General features: G+C 43.1%; 1 protein-coding gene across 4 annotated transcripts; it reads left to right on the plus strand.

The window, feature by feature from the left end:
• Positions 1-1715: 1715 nt before the first annotated feature.
• arid1aa (AT-rich interaction domain 1Aa) lies at positions 1716-23541 on the plus strand. Of its 4 annotated transcripts, none has more exons than XM_059338365.1 (20): positions 1716-2986; positions 6798-7016; positions 9019-9633; positions 9759-9854; positions 10632-10872; positions 12650-12739; positions 12822-12992; positions 13583-13916; positions 14432-14577; positions 14732-14817; positions 14969-15178; positions 15267-15471; positions 15605-15758; positions 16164-16333; positions 16455-16644; positions 17668-17793; positions 18253-18349; positions 18871-19723; positions 20160-20290; positions 20383-23541. In XM_059338365.1, the coding sequence occupies exons 1-20, from the start codon at positions 2060-2062 to the stop codon at positions 22249-22251; spliced, it is 6930 nt and encodes a 2309-aa protein (XP_059194348.1). In that variant the 5' UTR covers positions 1716-2059; the 3' UTR covers positions 22252-23541. The 4 variants fall into 4 exon arrangements, with proteins under 4 accessions (XP_059194348.1, XP_059194349.1, XP_059194350.1 ...); XM_059338366.1 differs by having other exon boundaries at positions 16167-16333; XM_059338367.1 differs by having other exon boundaries at positions 16170-16333.
• The last annotated feature ends 344 nt before the right edge of the window (positions 23542-23885 follow it).

The following is a 23885-nucleotide window of genomic DNA, read 5'->3' on the forward strand; positions in this document are numbered from 1 at the left end:
CTGTTGTACTCTTTCTCTACTGTGAAACCCAGTTTAAAACCCAACACCCGCATTATAAATGTACCCCCACCCCAACATTAAAACTCTAGTCTAGACACCCCTCGTATACATATTTTAAACATGGAGCTTCGTGTGCGTGCATGGTTTTCTCGTGCATATTTGTAGTCCATCTAAAATAAAGCGTGATCCACTTTGCCAGCTCGCAGTGATGTGGGAAATCACATTAACCCTGTGTGGTATGATGTGGCTGTGGAATTATATGTGCCTGCAAAGCTCTCTGCTCTCTGTGCATTAGGGGGGTGTGTCAGGCAGAATGTTAAATTGTGTTCCGATGTTTGTACATGTGATCAAGTATGCCTTCTCACTGGTACTTCCTGCCCCCCCCCCATAAGCCCCCTAGAGGTTGTGTGCGTGTACGTGTGCATGTTTGTGAGAGAGAGAGTGAGAGAGACAGTTTCTCTCTCTCTCTCTCTGTGTGTGTGTGTGTGTGTGTGTGTGTGTCGAGAGTGAGAGAGAAACCGAAAGGCAACCTCGTCCTACTTACACCCGAAATCTGAATTTTAATCAATGCCCAATCGAACTATTAAACGCCTCATAAACCTCAGCACACATTTGCATTCAATTCTTTCAAATAAAAACTCCCGAAGCCTAGCGCGCGACACACACACACACACACACACACACACACACACACACTTCTCATTACCACCCCTGCTCAATGCTGTGCACACACCCTGTGCGTTTTGTGGATGCCAAAAATGTCTGCTTCATTTGACTGAGGAGAGGAGGGGGACAAATGCTCTATTTTTCTAATTGTTGGGAGACTTTGAAACTGTTCATGCATCCTCTGTCTGGTAGATAAGGTCTGTTTTTCCCCCTTTCCCTGCACGGCGTAGTTCAATGTTAGTAGGGTGAGAGAGAGAGAGAGAGAGAGAGAGAGCTGGAGCTTGTGCACCCATCCCCCCACACTCAGCAGAGGAGTGTTTCTGCTGGAGTGAGAGACAGACAGAGAGGAGAGGAGAGGGGGTGGTAGAGGAGAGCAGAGCAGGCAGGCAGGCAGGCAGGCAGGGGAGGGAATAAGAGGGAATGTGCATTGGTAGTCTCATTTGCTGCAAGGCTTCCTCCTTCTACTCTGGAAAAACCTGTGTGTGTTGCCTTTGCTTGCCTAAATACCACTCAGAAACACTGGTGGGAATTAACTAAAAACAACAGTGTACAAAGGCAGAACTCTGAACTGAATACATGAATAGATTTGACTATAACCACTCTTTTCTTCTTCTTTTTCTCCCAAGTAAGAATTAGAACTGTGTGCAAACCAGGCCGAATGAACTCATTTAATTCACTCCTCATTTGCAGTATTTGCAGCAAGCACAGCTCTTTACACGTGCACCTATGTTGTCTGCATGTGCGCAAACATACGTGCACATTAAAATTATTATTTTTTAAATTTCATGAATTAATTAGTCCCCCCCACATGCACGGATTACTCATGAAATTGGCCATGCATAGGCCTATGAATGTTTTTATTTTATTTTATATAATGCATAGGCTTTCTAGCGGTTGGTTTATAGTTCATATATGTTGGTAACACAACATTGTTGAGTTGTGTGAACACTAGGCTCTCTTCATGTCGAGAAAATATTCCACCAATGGGGGGGAGACAATGTGGTTGTAAGGAAAAAAAAGAAAAAAGTCCAGTCCGCTTTGGAGCGGATCCAGTGCATGTTTTGCAGCCATCCGTGCGGCTCAGTAAAATGGCTGTATGTAGCGGAGCCTCGTGTTGGTTGGGTCTGCTCCCTGCCTCTACCCGGGCTCACTAACACAACTCCCACAACAATTTCTGTCGCTTTTTTTACGCATTGTATGGAGCTTCCATCCTATTTCTAACCCGTTAACGGAACCGGAACCGGGATGGCAGCCGGATTCGGTCCGGTATAAGGGGTGGGAATGAATCGGCTCAAGGATAAATGGTTATAAACAATTATTTATATTCAATGCTAGCTTTTGATTGTGACTGACTCGCCGAGAGGAGAGGGAGAGAGAGGTGGGGGGGTATATCATGGCCGCTCAGGTCGCCAGCGCCGCCACTCTTAACACTAGCCCGCCTTCCGAACTCAAAAAGCCGGATCGAGACCCCAAGGAGGAGTCGGTACCGGGGGAGAAGCAGTCAGACAAAAAGCAGCCGGGCTTGGACAGCGGATCGCCGGGCCGGGGGGATCTGCAGGACGGGGCCGACGGTGGAAATGCAGGAGGAGGAGGGGAACCGGAGATGAAGAACGGGAATGGGAACCCGCCCAGGGCTAACAATAATAACCAGAATGACTCTGTTGGACCGGAGGGAAACAACCACCCCGGCTTGGTGCACCACCACGGCACCTCGTTCCCTCCACCTTCATACGGATACAGCCACAGCTACGGCCGGGCCCCTTTTCATCAACATGGCGGACAACAAAGCCCTGGCATGGCAGCTGCTGCGGGTCCGGTCGTGCAGTCGAGCACCATGATGGACCCGTATCAACCTAATGCACACGAGCATGGCTTTGCAAACCACCAGTTTAGCAACAATTACAACCCGTTCCCGAACAGGACTCCCTACCCGGGCCAGCCGTACGCCATGAGCTCCCCTCGCAGCAGCCAGGCGCCGACAGCTGGGGGGCAGCCAGGGACCGGGAAGCCCCCAGCAGCAGCAGCGGGAGGACCCGCGGCCATGGCTGGATCTTACAGTAACCAGAGATATAACATTGGAAACCCGCAGCCCACGTCCACGCCGACACTCAACAAGCTCCTCACCTCCCCGAGCTCCACGCGGGGATATCCAAACTACCCGTCTAGTGACTACAGCAGCCAGGAAGCAGCCAGTAAGGGAGCAGCAGACATGAGCAGCAGCGCTCTGTATGCAGGCAGCAATCCGGGTTGGCAACAAAGAAGCCATCACCCGTCGCCTATGAGCCCGGGAAGCGCCGGGCAGCCGCTAGTTAGAAACCAGGTAAAGTGACGTTATTAGAGGAGCAAGGTGTGATGTTTCTCCTTCCTCCTCCTGGCTGCTTCTCAGCCCAGCAGGCCAGCCATTGTCTGCTACTAGTTCGCAAAGACTCTAAAATGGCTGCCTCTCGTGTGTGTTTTTTTCCCTTTACACCAAACCTGTTAAATAATTATTGCTTTAAATGTATCCATAAAGGTATGTAGCGACATAAGAGTGTCACGTGAAGGAGATATAAGTTATTGAGTAGATGTAAGGACGGTGAGGAGGGAACAAGGCCGCAGACTTTGAAAAGGGGCGAAAAGACTCAGCCAAGAGCCACGGCTCCGTTTTTTTTATCCAATAGCTTCTCTACGCTTTGATTTTACAATGCATTCTGTTATTAATGTGTTTGTGCTACACGGTGGTATAAAGGATGACGTGTTCACACACATTAGTTTGCGATAGCTGCTTATACGGTCACATTTATATTGTTTTCCTGCTCGCTAAGCTATAATTTTGTGGCTACGACGGAAGGAATGTGTTGCATGCCGAATCAGCCTCTCACTGAGTTAAATGGCTCGTCCAGGTCCAGTTTAAATCACTTAAATATCATGTAAGATGTCTAGGAAAGGGTTTTAATTATTAAGTATTGATCATATTCATCAAATTAGTATCCCTGTGCCTGAAAAGCTGCAGGGCTTCCCATGCATGTTGCCTGTAAACAGTCAGCTCAGTCATTAGAGTGAGTGACTGCAGCCTGCAGATTTGCAGTTTGCACTGGGATTTGAATTGTGGAGGTAAAATCCTGCTGTCAAAGCCAGGAGATAGTTGGTCTTTGGTTGACATGCTAGCTGAAATCTGATTGGCTCCTCATCCGCTGCTCATGGCCATTTCTAATTACATGTGATGCAAGGCAACAGTTGCTGATAAGAACACACAGTATTAATTCATCACAGGGTCACCAGAGGTATTGCTCTTTCACTTTTCTCCTCTGCTCCACTCTTTCTACTACTTTCAGCAGAACGACTAGTGTTGGAGCATTTGGGACGTGGCCATTTGGTTTTAACTTTATCTTTTGACAAACACGTCCCTCATTATGAGGGGAACAACAAGTTATTAGCAGTTTGTTGTAGCATTTTTGCCATAACAGAATCAGTCCCATCACGTTCCTTTTGTAGCTTGATGGATGATCTCATATGCCATTTGAACTCTGCATCATTGTATATGATGGCTAGTGTCTATGTTATGTGTTTCAAGTCCAAATATTAACCAAATAACAGCATTACTAGTCATTAAATGTTTACAACATAATGGCTTAAAACAGCACCGGGTATATTATAAGTATCATATTCTATCACATTCTTATAATGGATTTACATACCACCTTGTTATCTTTGATGTTCCAAAGATAAACAAATTATCGGCAGTTAGACAGCTTTGTTTCAAATTATAACTTGTTACACAGTAGCAAAAGGCAAATCTGACCTCTGCCTGTGAGGATATGTGTGTGTGTGTGTGTGTGTGTGTGTGTGTGTGTGTTGCTACTGTGTCTGGCAAGTTTGACTGTGTGACTGCAAAGAATTTCCCCCCAACCCCCCCCTCAAGCCAATCAGAAGGCAGTCCACCATCTCTCACTGGCCAAGGGAGTTTCCTCTCTGTCTTATGCAGATTAGCCATGTGCTGCTCTTATTTATTTCCCCTCATTATCTTGGATCTGCAAAATGTCAAGTAAGGCCTTTTGCATACTATTTGTAAAGGGCTGTTAAGCTGAGGATGCTCTTCTCGCCAAAGTGCACATGTGGGAATACACCTGATGTAATGTAAGGGGGTACTTTCAGTTTCGAGTAGATGTTCTTTTGTTGGAATAATTTTAAAAATCCCAACCTTTGAGAGCCATATAATTTTGGTGGAGGTGAGGGAATAATTGGGTGTTCGCTGTAAGGCCCTAGCATGGCGCAGCACTATATTGATGGCCTTGATGATTTAGTATCAACTAGTTTTTACCTGAGAGAGACTAACTGTGGAGTTATAGACAGGGCATGCTCTTGTGCATTTTTCACTCTCTCCTGCAGTTGTGAAAGTACTTCGTTCATTTCTGGTGTCATTCATCCAGAGCCAAACTGCCTTCTCTGGGGGGAAAAAAAGCTTCTTGGACCAGGCTCAAAACAGGAGCACAGCTGGGATATGTTTAAGATTGGGCAGACTGCCCTCCATTCGAAAGTAGATATATATAGCTCTGTTGACTTCCGAAACTATGGCAAAGTGGTGAAATCAGGGTAATGACCGTGGGAAATAAGGTGAAAAAAAGCACAAATTCCACATTCATTGAAGTTTGTTTTGACACTTATAGTTCTGTGAAAGTTGCACACTGCAGCCAAGTATTTTATGAACACCCTGTATTGACATAGTGAAGCTGTATAAGAATGAGGAGGGCTGCATGAAGGGTGAGAACTTAACTTTTTTGTCCACTGGCTAAATGGCTATGAGAGAAATTTTACCAGCAAATATTCACTAAACAAGCTTAATTTGGCAGTGTTTTATTTGGACCTATTGTCTCCTAAGTACATGTATAAATTTATTAATGAATTAGTTCTTTACATTGTTTGTTTGGCTGGAAAGTGAGGCACATCTACCAGCTGTAGGGCTTTACATTGGTGAGAATCTGGCAATATGAGTTCTATCATTATACTATAGTGTTATGACTCAATTCATTGAAATATCTACAATCTGCAATGTCATTTAGCAGATGCTTTTATCCAAAGCGACGTACAAATAAACTATAAGCAAGGTGATTATTGCAATTTTTTAATCCAATTTAGGGAAACTCCTATTATAAAGAGCACATTGCCATATACATAGTATTCGATTTAAAAATAAGTTAAGTTTTTTATGCAATCAGAATGGTGAGATGTGCAATTATGTCCCTGTTCCATCCAGTATCAAAGCACTACTTTTTCTGCAACGCTCTTGCTCGCTGCAAATCTTTGGATATAAACTATTAATTAAAAATTGATCACCGCCACAAAATATAACGATACAGATACAGTACAGGCCAAAAGTTTGGACACACCTTCTCATTCAATGCGTTTCCTTTATTTTCATGACTATTGACATTGTAGATTCATCAAAACTATTAATGAACACATGTGGAATTATGTACTATGTAACAAAAAAGTGTGAAATAACTGAAAACATGTCTTATATTCTAGTAAGCAAAGGGTGGTTACTTTGAGGAATCTAAAATACAAGACATGTTTTCAGTTATTTCACACTTTTTTTGTTAAGTACATAATTCCATATGTGTTCATTCATAGTTTTGATGCCTTCAGTGAGAATCTACAATGTAAATAGTCATGAAAATAAAGAAAAATACATTGAATGAGAAGATGTGTCCAAACTTTTGGCCTGTACTGTATAATGTATTTTTGTATTTTAATTAGATACATTTTCTCATACAAGCATTTTTATTTTACTTTCTAAACATTTAATGAGTATTTTTTGATGTATTTGTGCCCATATTTGACAGTTGTGTAGGGGTTAAAAAGAAAGAGTTATCAATGAGGTAATTTTTCAAACTCACAAAGAAGCTAATTTTAAGATCTTGGTATATACAGCTGTAGTAGGTTTTCACTGGTAAAACAATTTAACTAGCACATGCCAATAGTCAATGTAGTCAATGTAAATAGTCATGAAAATAAAGAAAAACACATTGAATGAGAAGGTATGTCCAAACTTTTGGCCTGTACTGTATAGTCTATCAGTATTTTCTGACACCAGTTACAAGATTTCTCCTCTGCTGTTTGGTTCCTAACTTGATGTTTCATGTTTTGTCCAGCCACCCGGTCCTATGGACCCAATGGGGAAAATGAGAGCTCAACCATACGGAGCAGGCAGTCCATACAGTCAGCCTTCGCAGCAGGGGCCACCCGCAGGGCCACAACAGGGGCCAGCGTACCCTGGCCAGGGTTATGGCCCTCCAGGTCCTCAGCGGTTTCCAGTGGCAATACAAGGACGTACCCCTGGAGGCATGGGTAGCATGCCATACGGTCCACAGGTATTACACATTGTTTATTGTTTATTGTTAAAAAGATCCCCATTAGCTGTCACCAAAAGTGGGAGGAGCTAGTCTTCCTGGGGTCCACAAGACAAAACAAAAATCACTTAACAATTAAACATTGTAGACATTATTATATACATCATCAGAAATCATTCCGAATAAGTTATTACATTCATATCTATTACATTAATTCTCACTTTCATACAGTAAATATGTTAATTCACTACTCACAAATTTAAATAGTGCATTCTCAAGTAATAATTAAAAGATACTTTACGATTCAGTTCACGTATATTCAGTGGGCAATTATTCCAATAACTGATAGCACGATAAATAACTGTTCTCTTTAAGGCATTTGATTTTGGACATGGTAACATCATCACATGATTTGTCTTATTTGGAAATTGATTGATTGAGAATTTTATTTGAACACGAAATAAAAGATGAACATTTAAAAACAAACGAGCAACAATAAATACAAGACAACAACACAAAATGAAACAACAAGACTTTGTGTTCAAAAGGAGTGGGAAGAAGCCGAAGCTTATTAAATCCCTTCTCCCTATGTTAATTTACTATATTCAGTTATATAACAATAATATTTATATATATGTACACTACTGGTCAAAAGTTTTAGAACACACCAACTTTTCCAGAATTTAATTGAAAATGATGCAGTTTAATGTCTCAGTGTACTCTGAAATGAATGCACATTTGCAACATTTAAAATTCTTTATTGAGCATGATAGTGTTTTGAAAGTGAAAAAAAGATTCAAAATCACATTTTATGTTGAACTAAAGGACTAAAAAAAGACATGAAAATAATTAAAAAATGGACAAAATAGCCCAAGACTCCATAGAGTTAAGTTGTTAACCCATTTCTTGTTCCCTGAAAAAGACCTACTTGTATAATTCTGAAATGTACATTATTTTTAGTTTTGGTTAAGCTTACCTTTTTTTATTTACCTCTGGCAGTTCACCACTTACCTTTGTACCCTTTCAAGCTGTTCATTTGACTTGAACTGCTTGAATTTCAATAAAAAATGGAAAAATTGTGGTGTTCTAAAACTTTTGACCGGTAGTGTATGTATAACATAGTAATGTAGTTTATAAACTCATTATTACCATTATTAACACACATAACTTGTTATTAACTTACAAACACATAAGTACACATACACCCATGTAGTCATAATGAGACAACAATGAACAAACAAACAACAATAGCACACAAAAAAGAAAAAATAGTAACACATTTAAAAAATAAAACATCAACAATAACCACCTACTGTCATTTTACACACCCGTTTTCATCCCTATATCGTGTGAAGACATGCTTTTTATATTTGATTTTGAAGTGTTTCATGTTTGGAGATTGTTTTGCTGGAAATAAGTCCTTAGTTTCTTTATTTAACCCATTGAAGCCTGGAAAGCGGATACGTCGTTTTGTAGTATTTGTATAAGCTCTCAAATACTTTTTGAATTTAATTTCTATCTGCTACAGAGGCTGAAAAATCTATTATTTAGTAGAAGCGTTGACACTTCTGTTGAATTTCCAGAAAAAACTTCAGGTTTTAGGGGCTTATTTTAAAATCGCCCAGAGGTTTTCCAGGCGTTTTAGGCCTCAATGGGTTAATCCTCTAAACCTGCATTTGCACTTTATCTGTCTACATATAGTCCATATCACCAGTATGGGTGTATGAATGTTTGCTGTTGTAAATATGTTTATATAATGTCAAGGTATGAACAAGGTTATAATAGTTTTGGATTTTTCATTAGTTTTAGTTTTAATTTCGTTGTGAATTTTTGTTTTCAAATTCAGTTAGTTTCAGTTAGTTTTTAGAGTGAGTTTGCTAGTTTTAGTTTTGTTTTTATTTTTTGAAAATGCTTAGTTTAAAATCGCCCAGAGGTTTTACAGGCGTTTTAGGCCTCAATGGGTTAATCAGTGATTGTGCATTTCAGTTGTTTGAAGTCTTATGTGTTTGTGTGCTCGGTGTAGATGGGATCTTATGGACAGCAGGGACCAGGAGGCTATGGCTCCCAGGGCCAGGCACCATATTACGGCCAGGCAGGCCAGGCTCCTCACCCAAGCCAGCAACAAACCCCCTACTCCCAGCCCCCACCAGGACAAGCCGGTGGCCAGACACCTTACCCGGGGCAAACCCACCCTCCGCCCACTTCTGGTCCACACACCCAGGGAGGACAACCCTATCAGCAGCCCCACATGCCCCCACAGTCCCAGGGGCAACTGCCAGGCCCGTCCCAGGGGCCTCCACAGTCTCAACCCCCGTACTCCCAGACCTCGGCCCCACAATCCGGCCAGTCTCTCTACGCTCAGCAGCAAGGTCCCCCCAGTCAGGCCTCTCAGCAGCCAAGTTCCCAGGAACCCCCTGGATCACAGGGCCAGTCCAACTACCCAGGATCCACACAGGGGCCCCAGCAGCCCCCCTCGCAGCAACAGCAGGCACAGTCTCAGCCTCCACAGCAGCCACCGGGACACAGCCAACACCCACAGGGCCAGCCTGCAGCGTACCCACAGAACCCTCAGCAGCAGCAGCAGCAGCAGCAAGCACAACAGTCACCTTATCAGCGCTTTCCTCCTCCACAACAGCAGGTACTCCCCTCAGTCTGGGATCATATTCATCATGCTTAATTATCTTTCTCCGTGTGGGTTCACATGCATGCTTTCCTGCTGTAACTCTGGCAGGAGACTTGAGCATGTGTTCTGGTGTCTTTTAGGAGGTATCCCAGGACTCATTTCAGTCCAACGCCCCTCCATCCACTCAGCCTAAATCTGGCCCAGAGGACAGTCAAGGCCGCCCCTCCAGCCTTCCGGTCAGTTGCTTGTTATGTCACTGCTGGAACATAAAAAGCCTTTTCACACTGTTTTCACCCTAGTGTAAAGAGGGCTAGTTTCTATTCTGTCTTGGAGTTTTTTATTTCACAAGACATTTGGCTACTTATCAAATATATGACAAAATGAGGCTCATTAAATTAAAAATTCCCCTTAAAATGCCAGGTATTAATGTTTTAAAAGCTTTAATTTTGCTTGTTGTGGCTGGTTGATGGTTTTAGACTTTGTGTGCGGTTGCACATAAGTGGTTATTGAGCGACAGCTGTGTGGAAAAGGTGCTGTGTAAATGGGTAAATCTGAGCTGAATATGAGAGCGCTGCTTGTTTTTGTATTGAAATCACATGGCAAGGCTGCTGCTACATGCTGACTCAGCTCGCATCCTACAAACCTCGGTAACCATGACAACCTCTGGCACTAATGCGCACTCCTTTTTTTTTTTTTTTTTTTCTTCTTTGAAAAAGATAAATAAGGACAAAGGCCTCTGGGTCCATGTGTGTAGTATTTGTATGTGTGCCACTCGGATCTAAAAAAAACAGACAAGGAATTGCAACATGCTAATACTACAGCCGGTGAATTAAACACACATTTCATTACCGTAAAAAGTTTGGATCCATCCGTAAAAAAAAAAAAAAAACAGTCGGGGTTAAACGCACAAGAGCTAAACCCTCTGAAGTTGTCACATTAATTAAGTCATTTTTCCCTTTTCTGTGTTTTACCACGTTTGTTGACTCTCCCTGTTTTTTTGTGTGTGCTTTCAGGACCTGTCAGGGTCCATCGATGACCTGCCGACTGGTGCAGAGGGCGCCCTGAGTCCCGGTGTGAGCACATCGGGTGTGTCGAGCAGCCAGGGCGAGCAGAGTAACCAGGCCCAGTCGCCCTTCTCCCCTCACACGTCTCCCCACCTGCCAGGCATCCGAGGGCCGTCACCTTCGCCAGCTGGCTCTCCCGCCAGCGCCAGCACGCCACGCACAGGACCGCTGTCACCTGCCAACATGCCAGGTGGGCTGATCCCTCACACACTCTAATGGGACATATGATCAATAGCAGAGTCCTAACAGTTGTTATAGAGACACCAAACCACTTGTGCTTTACATCATGACAACTTATATACAGGGTTCGTACGGTCATGAAAAACCTGGAAATGTTATGGAAATTGAAAATGCAATTTCTAGGTCCTTGAAAAGTTATTGGAAAATAAAATCCTCCGTAAGGTTTTGGAAAAGTCATTGAAATATTGCTGGATAATATTTAGAATGTGTAAAATAGGCCTGCCGAATTCTTATGCATTAGTATTTCTTAAGCAGGTGTCAAGTAACCTGGAACATGTTTCAAACACTTGGCTGGAGCGCAAATAAAATTTCAGTCAGAAGATTTTTTTTTTTATTTCAATCCATGTAAATATGTGTTAAGAAGAATTCAAGTTGCAATTAAAACATAGCAGGGTGTATCAAATGTGTCGGTGGTTTGATTTAGAGGCACCGACTACAGTGGTCCGACTGAAATGCATTAATTAATTTTTTTTTTTCTTGAAAATTAATTGAAAGGTTATAGAAAACCATTGCTAAAAAAGTGTATGAACCCTGTATATAGTGTTTGCTTTAAAAGAAAGAGATGAAACTAAATACTATCTTTAAGTCATGAATTTTCTTGGAGAACACTTTCTAGAACAAAACTTGGGAACTATATATTAAGTTCCTTGTAATAACCATTAATTAACAAGTAATAAGGCCCTTGTAAGTCCTTACAAGATGCTTATTAACATTATTGTGTCTTTATAAGCTTATATAAGTGTTAATAATGGCATTACAAACACCCATGACCCTACCATTATGTCTTTGCCATGCCTTTATTAATCTTATTTTGTTTGCTGTATTGATATTAAAATATACTTTATTGCTCATGTATTATAAGTTAACTATGCTTTTTGCAACTACCGGATCTAAAGCAAGAACAATGCCTTATTACTTGTTAATTAATGGTTATTAAGGACCTTATTATAAAGCGTTACCGAAAACTTTATTATAAGGAATTATAATATAATAATTTCCAAATTTAAAATCCCCCTTTTAGTATCTTCAAAGTTGGAATAACATAGTTCCACCACTGTTCATCTTCTTTCTTTAAAACTTCATTCAAGCTCTAATGTATGAAAGCCAATTCTTTCCAATAATTGAGAACTTAAGATGAAAACTTTTTTCCCTGTAAGTGATTAAAGTAAACCTTCTTAAAATGAGCTATCTTAAAAATAATATGACACTTTCACAAAAAATACTAACTCACTATTTTTCAGAGAAGGTCACTCATTTTTTAAAAGGTTCCTCCATATATTTGGTTTCCTCTATCAACTTGGCGTCTGATGGGAGGTTGACAACATGGATTTTTTGACAAAAGACTGATGAATCACTTACCAGTATCATGTTTGTGCTACTTGCCCTGGAGTCCTTGTTAGAATGTTGTTGAATTCCTCAAGTGGTATGTTGCAAAGGGTTGAAAATGTGACAGTTTTTTTTCTTACAATTTTTTAAAAAGCATTTTTTCAGCCAAATACATCTTGAGAATAGAGAAATACTACATAACCTGACACAGAACTGATTGGATACATATTTTCCAGCAGAAAATATTCTGTTTTTTTGCTTTGGTAATTGCTTGGAATAGAAGGAAAATATAAATCAGCTTTTGTTCTTAATTTGGAATGAGTTACATTATAACCTTAGTATTTACAGTACATTGCACTTGCTTAAGGTCACACTAATGTAACTTAATTATGTTTGTTTAGGGACCCAGATGCCTCCAAGGCCGTCAAGTGTGCAGTCAGATGGAAGTCTGCACCCTGCGATGAGCCAGTCTCCGATGGCCCAGGACAGAGGTAAACTGCAGTCTAAACACAAAGTCTTCATAGAGATTAACGTGTTTGCCGTAGCGTCTGAGTCTGAGCACTGTCTTTTCAGGGTTTATGCAGAGAAACCCTCAGATGCCCCCTTATGGCTCCCCTCAGTCGGCTTCTGCACTGTCACCGCGCCCGTCCTCAGGGGCACAGATGCATCCTGGGATTGGCCCATATCAGCAGAACAACTCCATGAGTGGTTATGGACAGCAGGGAGGACAATATGGCCCCCAAGGTGTGCACTTTTAAACGCTTTCTCTTGGTTTTACTTGGAAAAAGAGCTTGGTTTAGTTTTGAAATTCTTCTCTGCTGTGTGTTGTGAAAAGTAATTGTGAAATGGCTTCTAAAGGTGGAATTCTTATGGCTCCGGTCTTAATTTCTAAAGGTTTTCACTTAATCGACTACTTATTTGTGAAGTTTCCTCATGTGCACTTCCCATTAGACAAACCTATGGAAGATATCTCTCCTGCCTCATAGGAATACCATGCAACCGTTGGTCCCTCCCTCTGACTCTGTTGCAGCTATTTATAGCTGTGAAGCAGAGAGTCAGCTGACGTAGCAGAGCCTCCTGTCAGTAGAGCTGAGACTGTGACGAAGGCTTGTTGCTCAGGCTGCATAGCTCTCTCTGCTAGCACACTGTGGGGAAAAAGTCTGCCTCACACAGCTCTTTAGGAGAAGACTCTGTCATAGTTTTGACAATCCAATTTTAATATTGAACACCAATAAACTTCTGAGTGTCGCAGTTATTTTCTTTTCTAGAACAGTATACAGTTACAGCCAATGAATACTCTTTCTGAGTATCTTTGTTATAATGTCGTCCTTTAGGTTATCCCCGGCAACCTGGCTATGGCAACATGCCCAATGCTAACTACACCGGGCCTGGCATGGGCCCAATGAACTCCATGGCAGGACAGGGTGGTGGACCACCATATGCTGGCATGCCCCCAGGAAGGATGCCTCCTAATCAGATGGGGGCACGTCCATACGGCCCCAATATGGGTCCAAATATGGGCCCAAACATGGGTCCAAACATGCCCCCCAACATGGGCAACATGCCACCCCAGGTAGGCTCAGGAATGTGTCCTCCTCCAGGCATGAACAGGAAGCCGCAGGACCCTGCAGCCATGCAGCACCCAGCCACCAACTCCATGCACAACAGGTTGGTTTATGACAGGTCCTCACCTGTCCACCTTTATACAGTACAGGCCAAAAGTTTGGACACACCTTCTCATTCAATGTTTTTCCTTTATTTTCATGACTTTTGACATTGTAAATTCATCAAAACTATTAATGAACACATGTGGAATTATGTACTTAACAAAAAAGTGTGAAATAACTGAAAACATGTCTTGTCTTGTATTTTAGATTCCTCAAAGTAACCACCCTTTGCTTACTAGAATATAAGACATGTTTTCAGTTATTTCACACTTTTTTTGTTAAGTACATAATTCCATATGTGTTTATTCATAGTTTCGATGCCTTCAGTGAGAATCTACAATGTAAATAGTCATGAAAATAAAGAAAAACACATTGAATGAGATGGGTGTGTCCAAACTTTTGGACTGTACTGTATACCACACAAGACTTCTGATTAGCTTAAATATGAAAAACGTGCCTTTTTTTAGTCACTTTTATTAAATACAATATGTCTCGTTTATTTCCTCCTCCCTCCAGGATGCCTGGTTACCCCAACATGTCTCCAGGCATGATGGGCTCCGGCCCCCCCTATGGCCCACCAATGAACAACATGCCTGGAATGATGAACACACAATGTGGATCACCTTATCCTATGGGGCCAAACATGGCCAATAATTCAAGTGGTAAGTTGTAAAGAGACCACTGCAACTATCTTTATTACCTCCACCAAGGAGGTTTTTTTTGTTCTGGTTTGTTTGTTTGTAAGCAGAATTACAGAAAAACTACTGTCCTGTTTTTTGTGAAACTTGTTGAAAGAGTATCATATTTTGTGTCTAGGTATGGTGCCCAGTCCAGAGGTAAACAACAAGATGAATAACAAAGTCGATGGGCCTGTAACACCCAAGCCAGAAACCAAAACCAAGGTAACCTGTCTATACCACATATTGTAACAGAAACAGCATTTTTTTTTAAAATCTTTTCAAGTCTGACTATCTTAAAATGTCTTTTCTTTTGTTGCATCTGTAGTTGAACACCGTTTTATTTATTTGTATATTTTCCTCTTGCACTTTACAGAAGTCCAACTCTTCCACCACAACCAATGAGAAGATAACCCTCCTGTATGAGTTGGGACCAGAGCCGGACAGGAAGATGTGGGTGGATCGTTATTTGGCCTTCATTGAAGAGAAAGCCATGGGCATGACCAACCTGCCCGCTGTAGGCCGAAAACCCCTCGACCTCTTCCGACTGTACATGTCGGTCAAAGAGATCGGAAGCATGGCGCAGGTTAATACAACATTCATGAACCTCAGTAAATCCAGAGTTCATTTGCTGTAATCTCCATTCTAAATATTTCTTTTTTTGTGTCTCCCAGGTGAATAAGAATAAGAAATGGCGTGATCTGGCCACTTCCCTGAACGTGGGAACATCCAGCAGTGCTGCCAGCTCTTTGAAGAAACAGTACATCCAGTGTCTGTATGCCTTTGAGTGTAAGATCGAGCGTGGTGAAGACCCTCCTCCTGAGATTTTTACCGACAACAAAAAGAACCAAGCTGCTAAGGTCCAGCCACCCTCTCCAGGTTAGAGTCCTGCTCAACTTTTGAACAGTGTTTCACTGCAGTTTTCCAATTCACGATGCACTTTAAACATGCATAACTTGCTGTGTCATTAAAGCATCGTGTCTATCTGCTCCTCTCTTATTTCCAACTGAAGCGTCCCTCTGCTCCACAGCTGGGTCAGGCTCTCTGCAGGGTCCTCAGACACCCCAGTCCACCAGCAGTTCCATGGCTGAGGGGGGCGACCTAAAACCTCCGACCCCAGCCTCCACTCCTCATACCCAGATGCCCCCCATGCCACCAGGGTCCAGGTGACTAGTTAAAAAAACTCTTGCCATTTGATTTGAACTTTTGGGTTAGGAATTGGGCTTGTAACTGGAGAGTCGCTGGTTCGATTCCCCATCTCCCCAGGTCTAGGACTGAAGTGCCCTTGAGCAAGGCACCTAACCCCCCCCCTGCACAGCTCCCCGGGCGCAGTAATGTGCTGCCCACTGCTCCTTGCATGGTGTGTTCACTTGTGTGTAAAAAAGGATGGGTTAAATGCAGAGGTTGAATTTCCCCATTGTGGGATTAATAAAGTAATCTTCTTCTTCTTCTCTTTTAAAAGACATTTGTATCGGATAAACTAATTCCTTTCTACCCTTCCCCCTCTGTTGCTCTCTCTTCCTTTTATCTCCTTCTTCCTTTCCCTCGCCCTCACCCCTGCTTCTCTCTAGGAGCAGCGTTAACCTTCAGGACCCCTTCTCTGACGGAAGTGACCCTGCTTTCCCCAGGAAGAACATGACGCCCAACTCTGCCTATCAGCCTGGCATGAACACACCAGACATGCAAGGCCGCATGGGCCCCTACGAACCCAACAAAGACCCCTTTGGTAACATGCGGAAAGGTGGGCACACTGAGTAGAAAAGCTTGAATGGATCTTGTTTTCCTAAAAACGAAAGTACTTCCTTAATCTCCCGTTCAGTTAATCAGTTCTTAATGGGCTTTAATTCTGAATGCATTTCCAGTTGGGGAGCACTTTCTGCCTGCTAACCAGGGTCCTAACAGCGGGGTGGGTGACCAGCAGCAGCAGCAACCTCCACAACAGCAGCAGCCACAGCAGCAGCCTCCATTCAACAGAGGACCGCCTGGGGCCATGGGCACCATGCCAATGGGGCCCAGACAGCAGTATCCCTACGGACCAGGCTACGACAGGAGGTAAGAATCATTGAAGGGAAGATTTTCAAGGTCATCGAACACTGCTGATTATAACTAGCAGCTATTTTTAAGATCAGTCTCACCTCAAAGTCCCTATGCAGATTGGGAAAGGTATCTAAGTTAAATTCAGTTTAATACAATGGCTACGGAAACCGCTTCTTCAATATTTAACTGTGCTGTGAGTTGATGATGAACACGGTTTTGTTATAGAAACCAGAACCAAACGCAATATTCAAATTCAGTCGAACACATCTGAAACAAGTTGCCATTAGTGGTACATGTCATGTTGATTACATTTTACTCTATATTGTTTAAGAAATACTAACCACCCTATTGTTCCTCTGAGTTTTCCTAGCAAGATATATGTATTTCTCTATTTTAACTGTCCTTTTTTTGTTATTCTTTGATTGCCTCGTTAGTCAATATCCTTTATTTAATCGAGAAAATTCATTGAGATTAAAATCTTTTTCAAGAATGACCTGGCCAAGAAGGCAGCACCACGATACAATAAGAACAATCAACCACAATTCTCATACACCACATTCAACATCAATTAAAGTACATACAAGATCAGGGACAAGACTATATGAAGATTGAAATGAGTACAGTTAAAAATGAAATAAATAAACTGGTGACAGATGAATGAATAAACCCGGTCGTTATCAGAAAATAGTTTTACAAACAATTGCATTGACCAAGAGATTTATCTTCTCTGTCCTTCAGGATTCGTTAGCTTGAGGGATGGTTCATTGTGTTAGCCTGTGACTTCTTCACCTCACTGTCTCCTGACACAATTTTCCTTGTTGCATCATCTAGATTTTTTTAATGCAGTCTTATATGCATAAAAAGTTCAATTGGAAAAATTAATTTCCGCTAGTAGCTTATCTTGAATTCCAACTAAAATATTTATATCACAACCTTTGTTTATCCTATTGTTTCTTTTATGACCTCTAGTATAATTTGTACATCTGTGTGCAGCAAAATATGGGAAACATACCATTTGTTTTGTTCTGGTTTTTCCAGATCGGAGCAAGGAATGGGCCCAGAGGGCAACATGGGATCCGGTGCTCCTCAGCCAAACCCTATGATGCCTGCCAACGCCGACACGGGGATGTATTCGCCAAATCGCTTCCCACCACAGCAGCCACGGTAACTTCACATAGCACTTATCTGCCAAGCTTCTTGGATTTACAGCTACTGTCGATGGACAATGTTCATCCTTCATGGATAAAATATTTACTCCAATTCTTAGTTCATCTACAGAGCGCTTTGGTTATGGCTTGTTGCATGCCAACAAAGAGTTGGGTATTTATATTGAGTATTTAAAGTTTGCCTTTATTTTTAATAGTAGTATAAATTGATGATGATAATGAATCCTATTGATATAACTGAGACAAATGTAATGAAGATTTAGTCAAATGTAATTGAGTGTGAAACTATAAACAAAAAGAAACCCTAGCTTATTTTTCCTCACTGTAAACCACTCTCTAATCTAATGTTGACTGTGTGTCTAACTGTACATGTGTAGCAGTGAGCCATGACTTCATTCAGTGAGTTAGAGATGCATAATATTTTCATGATCAAACTAACAAGGCACAATGTTTGCAGGCATGATTCCTATGGTAATCAGTATCCTGGACAGGGAACGCCCCCTACAGGCTCCTACCCAAATCAGCAGCCTGGAATGTACCCACAACAACAACAGGTCAATTATCTATCCGCACTACACACTCTCACTCTGCTCAATACACTGCATCGGCCTCTCTTTCTCTCTTTGGCTGAGCTTTTATCATACATTAGATTTAGCTTTGTATTTGGCAGGAAACCGTTATGAACCCATGTGTTCTTTTTTTTTTTTTTTTTTTCCCACAATATTTTTATTTTATTTTCAGTTTATAACACTTTGACATACAGCTTTTACATTCATGTATCATCATTCAACTTCCATATTTTCAAATAGCTGCATTTACATAGACAGAAAAATAAAAACAAACAAAACATAACACTTGGAACAGGTATGCTCCTCCTGTTAAAGAAAATGGTAATCTATATACAATTGACTATCGTTAGTAATTGGTGTGAATTAAAACACATATCTAGAAAAGCAATATGAATCTGACAAGACCGGAATCTGCATTGTCCACAAAGACGAGTTATCCACTTCTTCACCCATGTGTTCTTTTACATTTGTGAAATAATTGTCTCTGTGTACTTCTTGATTTGTAGAGTTACAAGCGTCCTGGAGAAGGAGGTTATCCTCCATCAAAGCGTCATGAGACGGAGTACAGCGGGCCCTTCCATGGTGGACAACAACCACCGCAGCAGCCACAGCAGCAGCCACAGCAAGGAGGAGCCTCTGCACCCTCTTCAGGACAGCAGGAGTCGTACAATCAGTACAGCGGCAGCGGGCCCTACCCCGGCGCTGATCGCCGTCCGCCCGGCCCAGGCAATCAGTTTCCCTTTCCTTTTGGTCGTGAACGAATGCAGGGAGCGGCAGGGCCCAACGCTCAGCCCAACATGCCCCCTCAGATGATGCAGTCGGGCCCCGAGGGTCCTCAGGGCGGTATGTGGCAGGGGCCGCGAGATATAAACTATCAAAACTATCCGAGCCGGCCAGGTGGCCCCGGGGGCCCGCCCCAAGGACCCGGGTACCCCGGCATGAACCGCTCGGAGGAGTTGATGACATCAGAGCAGCGCATGAATCACGACGGCCAATGGGGGGGTCAGATGGGCCCGCGGCAGCCTCCGTACGGTCCAGCAGGGCCCGGCCAACCCATGCCTCGTTCAGTACAGGCGAACTACCAGCCCCTTCAGGGTGTGCAGAACCACATTCCACAGGTGTCCAGCCCGGCCTCCATGCCCCGCCCCATGGATAGCAGGACATCGCCCAGTAAATCTCCCTACATGCACGGAGTCATGAAGATGCAGAAGGCTGGTCCTCCAGTGCCTGCGTCTCACATAGTGCCCCCTCCGGTGCAGTCGCCTCTAATAAGGAGAGACATGCCTTTTCCCCCGGGCTCTATAGAAGCTTCCCATCCTGTCCTGAAACCACGTCGGAGACTCACCATGAAAGATATCGGTATGACTATTGATTATGAATGTTGAAGTTCTCTATTCAGGGTTCGTAGAAAGTTTTTAAAGTTTGGAAACTGGTTAATTTAACTGTTACATTTTCAAGGTTAGGAATTTGTTTGAATGAAGTATTGTATCAATACTTACTAAGATTGTATCATGATTATTTAATGAATATGTAAAATAAACAAAGTATCAGGCTAAATTGATTGCTTTGGGTATAAACTTTAACTTTTGCATTTGCTTTTATAGTACCAATTTAGATGTAATGATAAAGCTTTGACAATATGGAAATGTAGGTACCTTAAAATGCTTGAATTTTACCCGTTTAAAGCTGTATGAACCCTGTTTATTATTGATGGCACTGCCTAATGCCGTTTAATTTATTCTAAGTGGATGTTTGTGCCGTACTAATTTTTTTTTTTTTGTCTTTGACTTCTCAGGAACCCCGGAGGCCTGGAGAGTCATGATGTCATTAAAGTCTGGTTTATTGGCTGAGAGCACGTGGGCCTTAGATACCATCAACATCCTCCTATACGATGACAACAGTATTTCCACCTTTGATCTGAACACGGTGAGACTTAACATTGAGTCCTTCTCGATGGTTTACAACGCTATGCGTAGGGATCATGTCTAATATTTTCCATATCTTGCTCTTTTTTTCAGTTGCCTGGCCTTTTAGAATTGGTGGTTGAGTATTTCAGACGCTGCCTCATCGAAATCTTTGGCATTCTTCGGGAGTACGAGGTGGGAGACCCCGGCCAGAGGACGCTACTTGATCCTGATGCCTTGAAAGGAGACTGGGACAGCACAGAAGAAGAGGAGCCGCGAGCCGAGGACATGGAACAAGAGGAGGAAGATGACGAAGAAGAGGAGGAACAGGAAACGGAGGGGCCGGCTCGGGTCAAAGAGGAGGAAGTGCAAGAGCAGTGCTCTGAGTCTCGGGGTCGAGATGAGAAGACAGAAGACGAGGAGAGGAAGAGCAAGGGTTCTTCGTCTGAGCAGACAGGCTCGTCCCAATCTTTACCTGCCCAAGAGAGACCCAAACAGGCCAGCAAGTTTGACAAGTTTCCCTTAAAGGTGGTACGAAAGAAAGACCCATTTGCGGCCGGCCAGTCCAATAATCATGGCAAACTGCAGGAGTTTGACAGTGGGTTAGTCCATTGGAGCGCTGGAGGGGGAGACTCCACAGAACACATCCAGACTCACTTTGAACCACGCAAAGACTTCTTGGAACCACGAGAAAGAATATCCGTGCCCTCAAATTTGCTGAAACGACGAGTCCCAGAAGATATAATACTGGAAAATATTTTGCCAACCGAGGAAGAAAAGAAAAAGAATCAGGATGAAGAAGAAAGGCCAAAAGAGACGTCTTCCTCAGAAAAAGCAGCAGTCTCCGAGAAGTCCAGCAGTGAAGACGAAAGGAAAACAGATCCTGAGACAAAGACGATTGAGAACCTTTCAAAAAGTCTCCAGGAGAATTATAGACCTATTCCTTTATCCGACATTTTCACTCAGAAGGCGAAGCAGAACGGCACCATCCTGGAGGACGAGCCTCACAGTAAAGACGAGGGGCCGCTCATCGCGCTGGCTAACTGGCAGGATTCTTTAGCCCGCCGCTGCGTTTGTGTCTCCAACATCATCCGCAGTCTCTCCTTCGTGCCAGGAAATGACCACGAGATGTCCAAACATCCGGGGCTGCTGCTGCTACTGGGACGCCTGATCCTGCTCCACCACCGGCACCCCGAGCGCAAGCAAGCCCCGCTCACCTACGAGAAGGACGAGGACTCAGACGAGGGTATGGGCCAAAGGGACGAGTGGTGGTGGGACTGCTTGGAGCTCCTGAGGGAGAACACACTGGTCACTTTGGCGAACATCTCAGGCCAACTGGACCTCTCCATCTACCCCGAGAGCATCTGCTTGCCCCTGTTGGACGGTCTCCTCCACTGGGCCGTCTGCCCGTCAGCAGAGGCCCAGGACCCCTTCCCCACCTTAGGCCCCCACAGTGCTTTGTCACCTCAGAGACTGGTCCTGGAGACGCTAAGCAAGCTAAGCATCCAAGACAACAATGTGGACCTCATCTTGGCCACTCCGCCATTCAGTCGGTTGGAGAAGCTATACGGGAACCTGGTGCGGCTAATCGGAGACAGGAAGGTGGCGGTCTGCAGGGAGATGGCCGTGGTCCTGCTGGCCAACCTGGCGCAGGGCGATACGGTGGCGGCCCGAGCCATCGCGGTCCAGAAAGGCAGTGTGGGCAACTTGTTAGGCTTCCTGGAGGATAGTCTGGCCGCCACACAGCTCCAGCAGAGCCAGAGCTCTCTACTACACCTACAGGGGATGCACTTCGAGCCCACAAGCCCGGACATGATGCGGCGAGCTGCCCGGGCTCTGCACGCCTTAGCCAAGGTGGAGGAGAACCACTCAGAGTTCACACTACAAGAGTCCCGGCTCCTCGACCTTTCAGTGTCTCCCTTAATGAACTCGCTGGTTTCTCATGTTATCTGTGATGTACTCTTTTTGATTGGCCAGTCATGACAGCTGTAGGGAGCCGTGGCTCCACTTTTTGGGGGTTTTTATCCCCCAAATCACCTCTTCCCTGGAAAACCTGGCTTGTGTGTGTAACAGGGCAAGGAAAGTTCAAGTGACTGTCTTTAATTTATGAAAATCCTTCAGACTCCATTCTCTGAGCCCTCCCCAGGCCGTCCTTGCTCGAGGAGGGTTAATCACAGAGCTGTGGTGGATTATAAACCAGAGAGAAGCCCACAAAGTGACACTACTTGCAACATGAATGCCAACTGGATGACACAGAGCAGAGCACCACGGTTGGGAGACTGTTCTGCACTTGGGGGGAAAAAGTACTTTTTAATAAAGATAAATAAATGAATAAATAAATAAATAGCTGAAAAACAAAAACTGTAACCAAAGTTGCTGTCTCGTTTACAGTGAGTTTGGGAGACACAGTGTGCCCTAGCTCTCCCCTCGAGGGCACAATGAGTCTGTAACTGGTTGACGTTCAGAGGTGAAGCAGACTGACAAGTGGCCTACTGGTTCTAGTTGCTGTAGTTGGATTCTCACCAGTCAGCCCGACAGTAGACTAAGTGCTGTCAATAGATATCTTCACCGGGGAGGCCTGTGCAGTGTGCAGTAGATTGTAGGACATTTTCTGTACCGTACTGCTCTTGAGTGTAAGCATTCTGTAACACGTTTCACACAGAAGCAGAAGATGCAGCTCTTCTAGAGTTTTGAGGTCATTTTAGTTTGGTGTTAAACAGAAAATGGCTTTCTTCCCCAAAGTATCAAGAACCTACAACACCCTTACCTCCTCTTATCCCTTGATTGTATGAATACCCTTATGAAAAGAAATCACCTCTTAGGACTGGTTTTCAACTTCAAATACAGCTTTGCTGTGGTGTATATATAATGTTGTACATTACACTTCCTTTCTCTGTGTCTGTCTCTGTCTGTGTCACTATTCTCACACTTGTTATTGGTGAGGGATTGAGGCTGACATGTGAGTTTGGTCCGTGACCTCCAGTCCCCCCGCTGTTTAGACCCACACCTCTGGTCTCTCCACAGCTCCGTAGTACGGCAGACACGGCTCAAACCTGTTATCTCCTGGTACAACAAAAATAAACTAGATGAAGTACACATTTGACAATTTTTCTTCAGTCATGAATTCTGCATATTTGTATTTCAGACTATGTAGCTAAGACAACATGTAAATTCCTCCCTTTCCCTTTTTTGGCTCAATGAATATCATTTATTCAGTATGAAATCTTTATACTATATGTTCCACGTGGTAAGAATAAATGTACATTAAATCTTCGTAAGCTGTTTGATGGTTTCGTTCTTCTGGAATAGTGAACTCGCAAACTAATCTGTGAATTCACACAAAATTGGGTTCAAAAATAATTTCTAAGATGCATGCTTCTTTAGCTCAATGCTCAGGGAATGCTGGAAACATGGTGTTAAATGGTGGATTCAATGCTTGACAGAAATGTTTGCATTAGCATTAGAACTGTTTACTGTTTCACATACGTGGAAAAAAAACTACTGGGCTGTTTTACTAACAATAACAGGCTACATAACAACACCTGAAGGAGGCACATTCGGGCTGCAACTATTTTTTTATGGACTACAGGTCTATAAAATGTAACTAAATGATGAAT

Source organism: Centropristis striata, chromosome 8 (assembly GCF_030273125.1).
Source record: "Centropristis striata isolate RG_2023a ecotype Rhode Island chromosome 8, C.striata_1.0, whole genome shotgun sequence".
Lineage (NCBI taxonomy): Eukaryota > Metazoa > Chordata > Actinopteri > Perciformes > Serranidae > Centropristis > Centropristis striata.

Bases quoted from the DNA above. Each gene is read 5' to 3' on its own strand.
- arid1aa (XM_059338365.1), top strand. From the start codon at position 2,060: ATGGCCGCTCAGGTCGCCAGCGCCGCCACTCTTAACACTAGCCCGCCT. The intron at 17,794-18,252 runs GTAACTTCACAT...CAATGTTTGCAG, and splicing joins TTCCCACCACAGCAGCCACG to GCATGATTCCTATGGTAATC. The intron at 18,350-18,870 runs GTCAATTATCTA...CTTGATTTGTAG, and splicing joins TGTACCCACAACAACAACAG to AGTTACAAGCGTCCTGGAGA.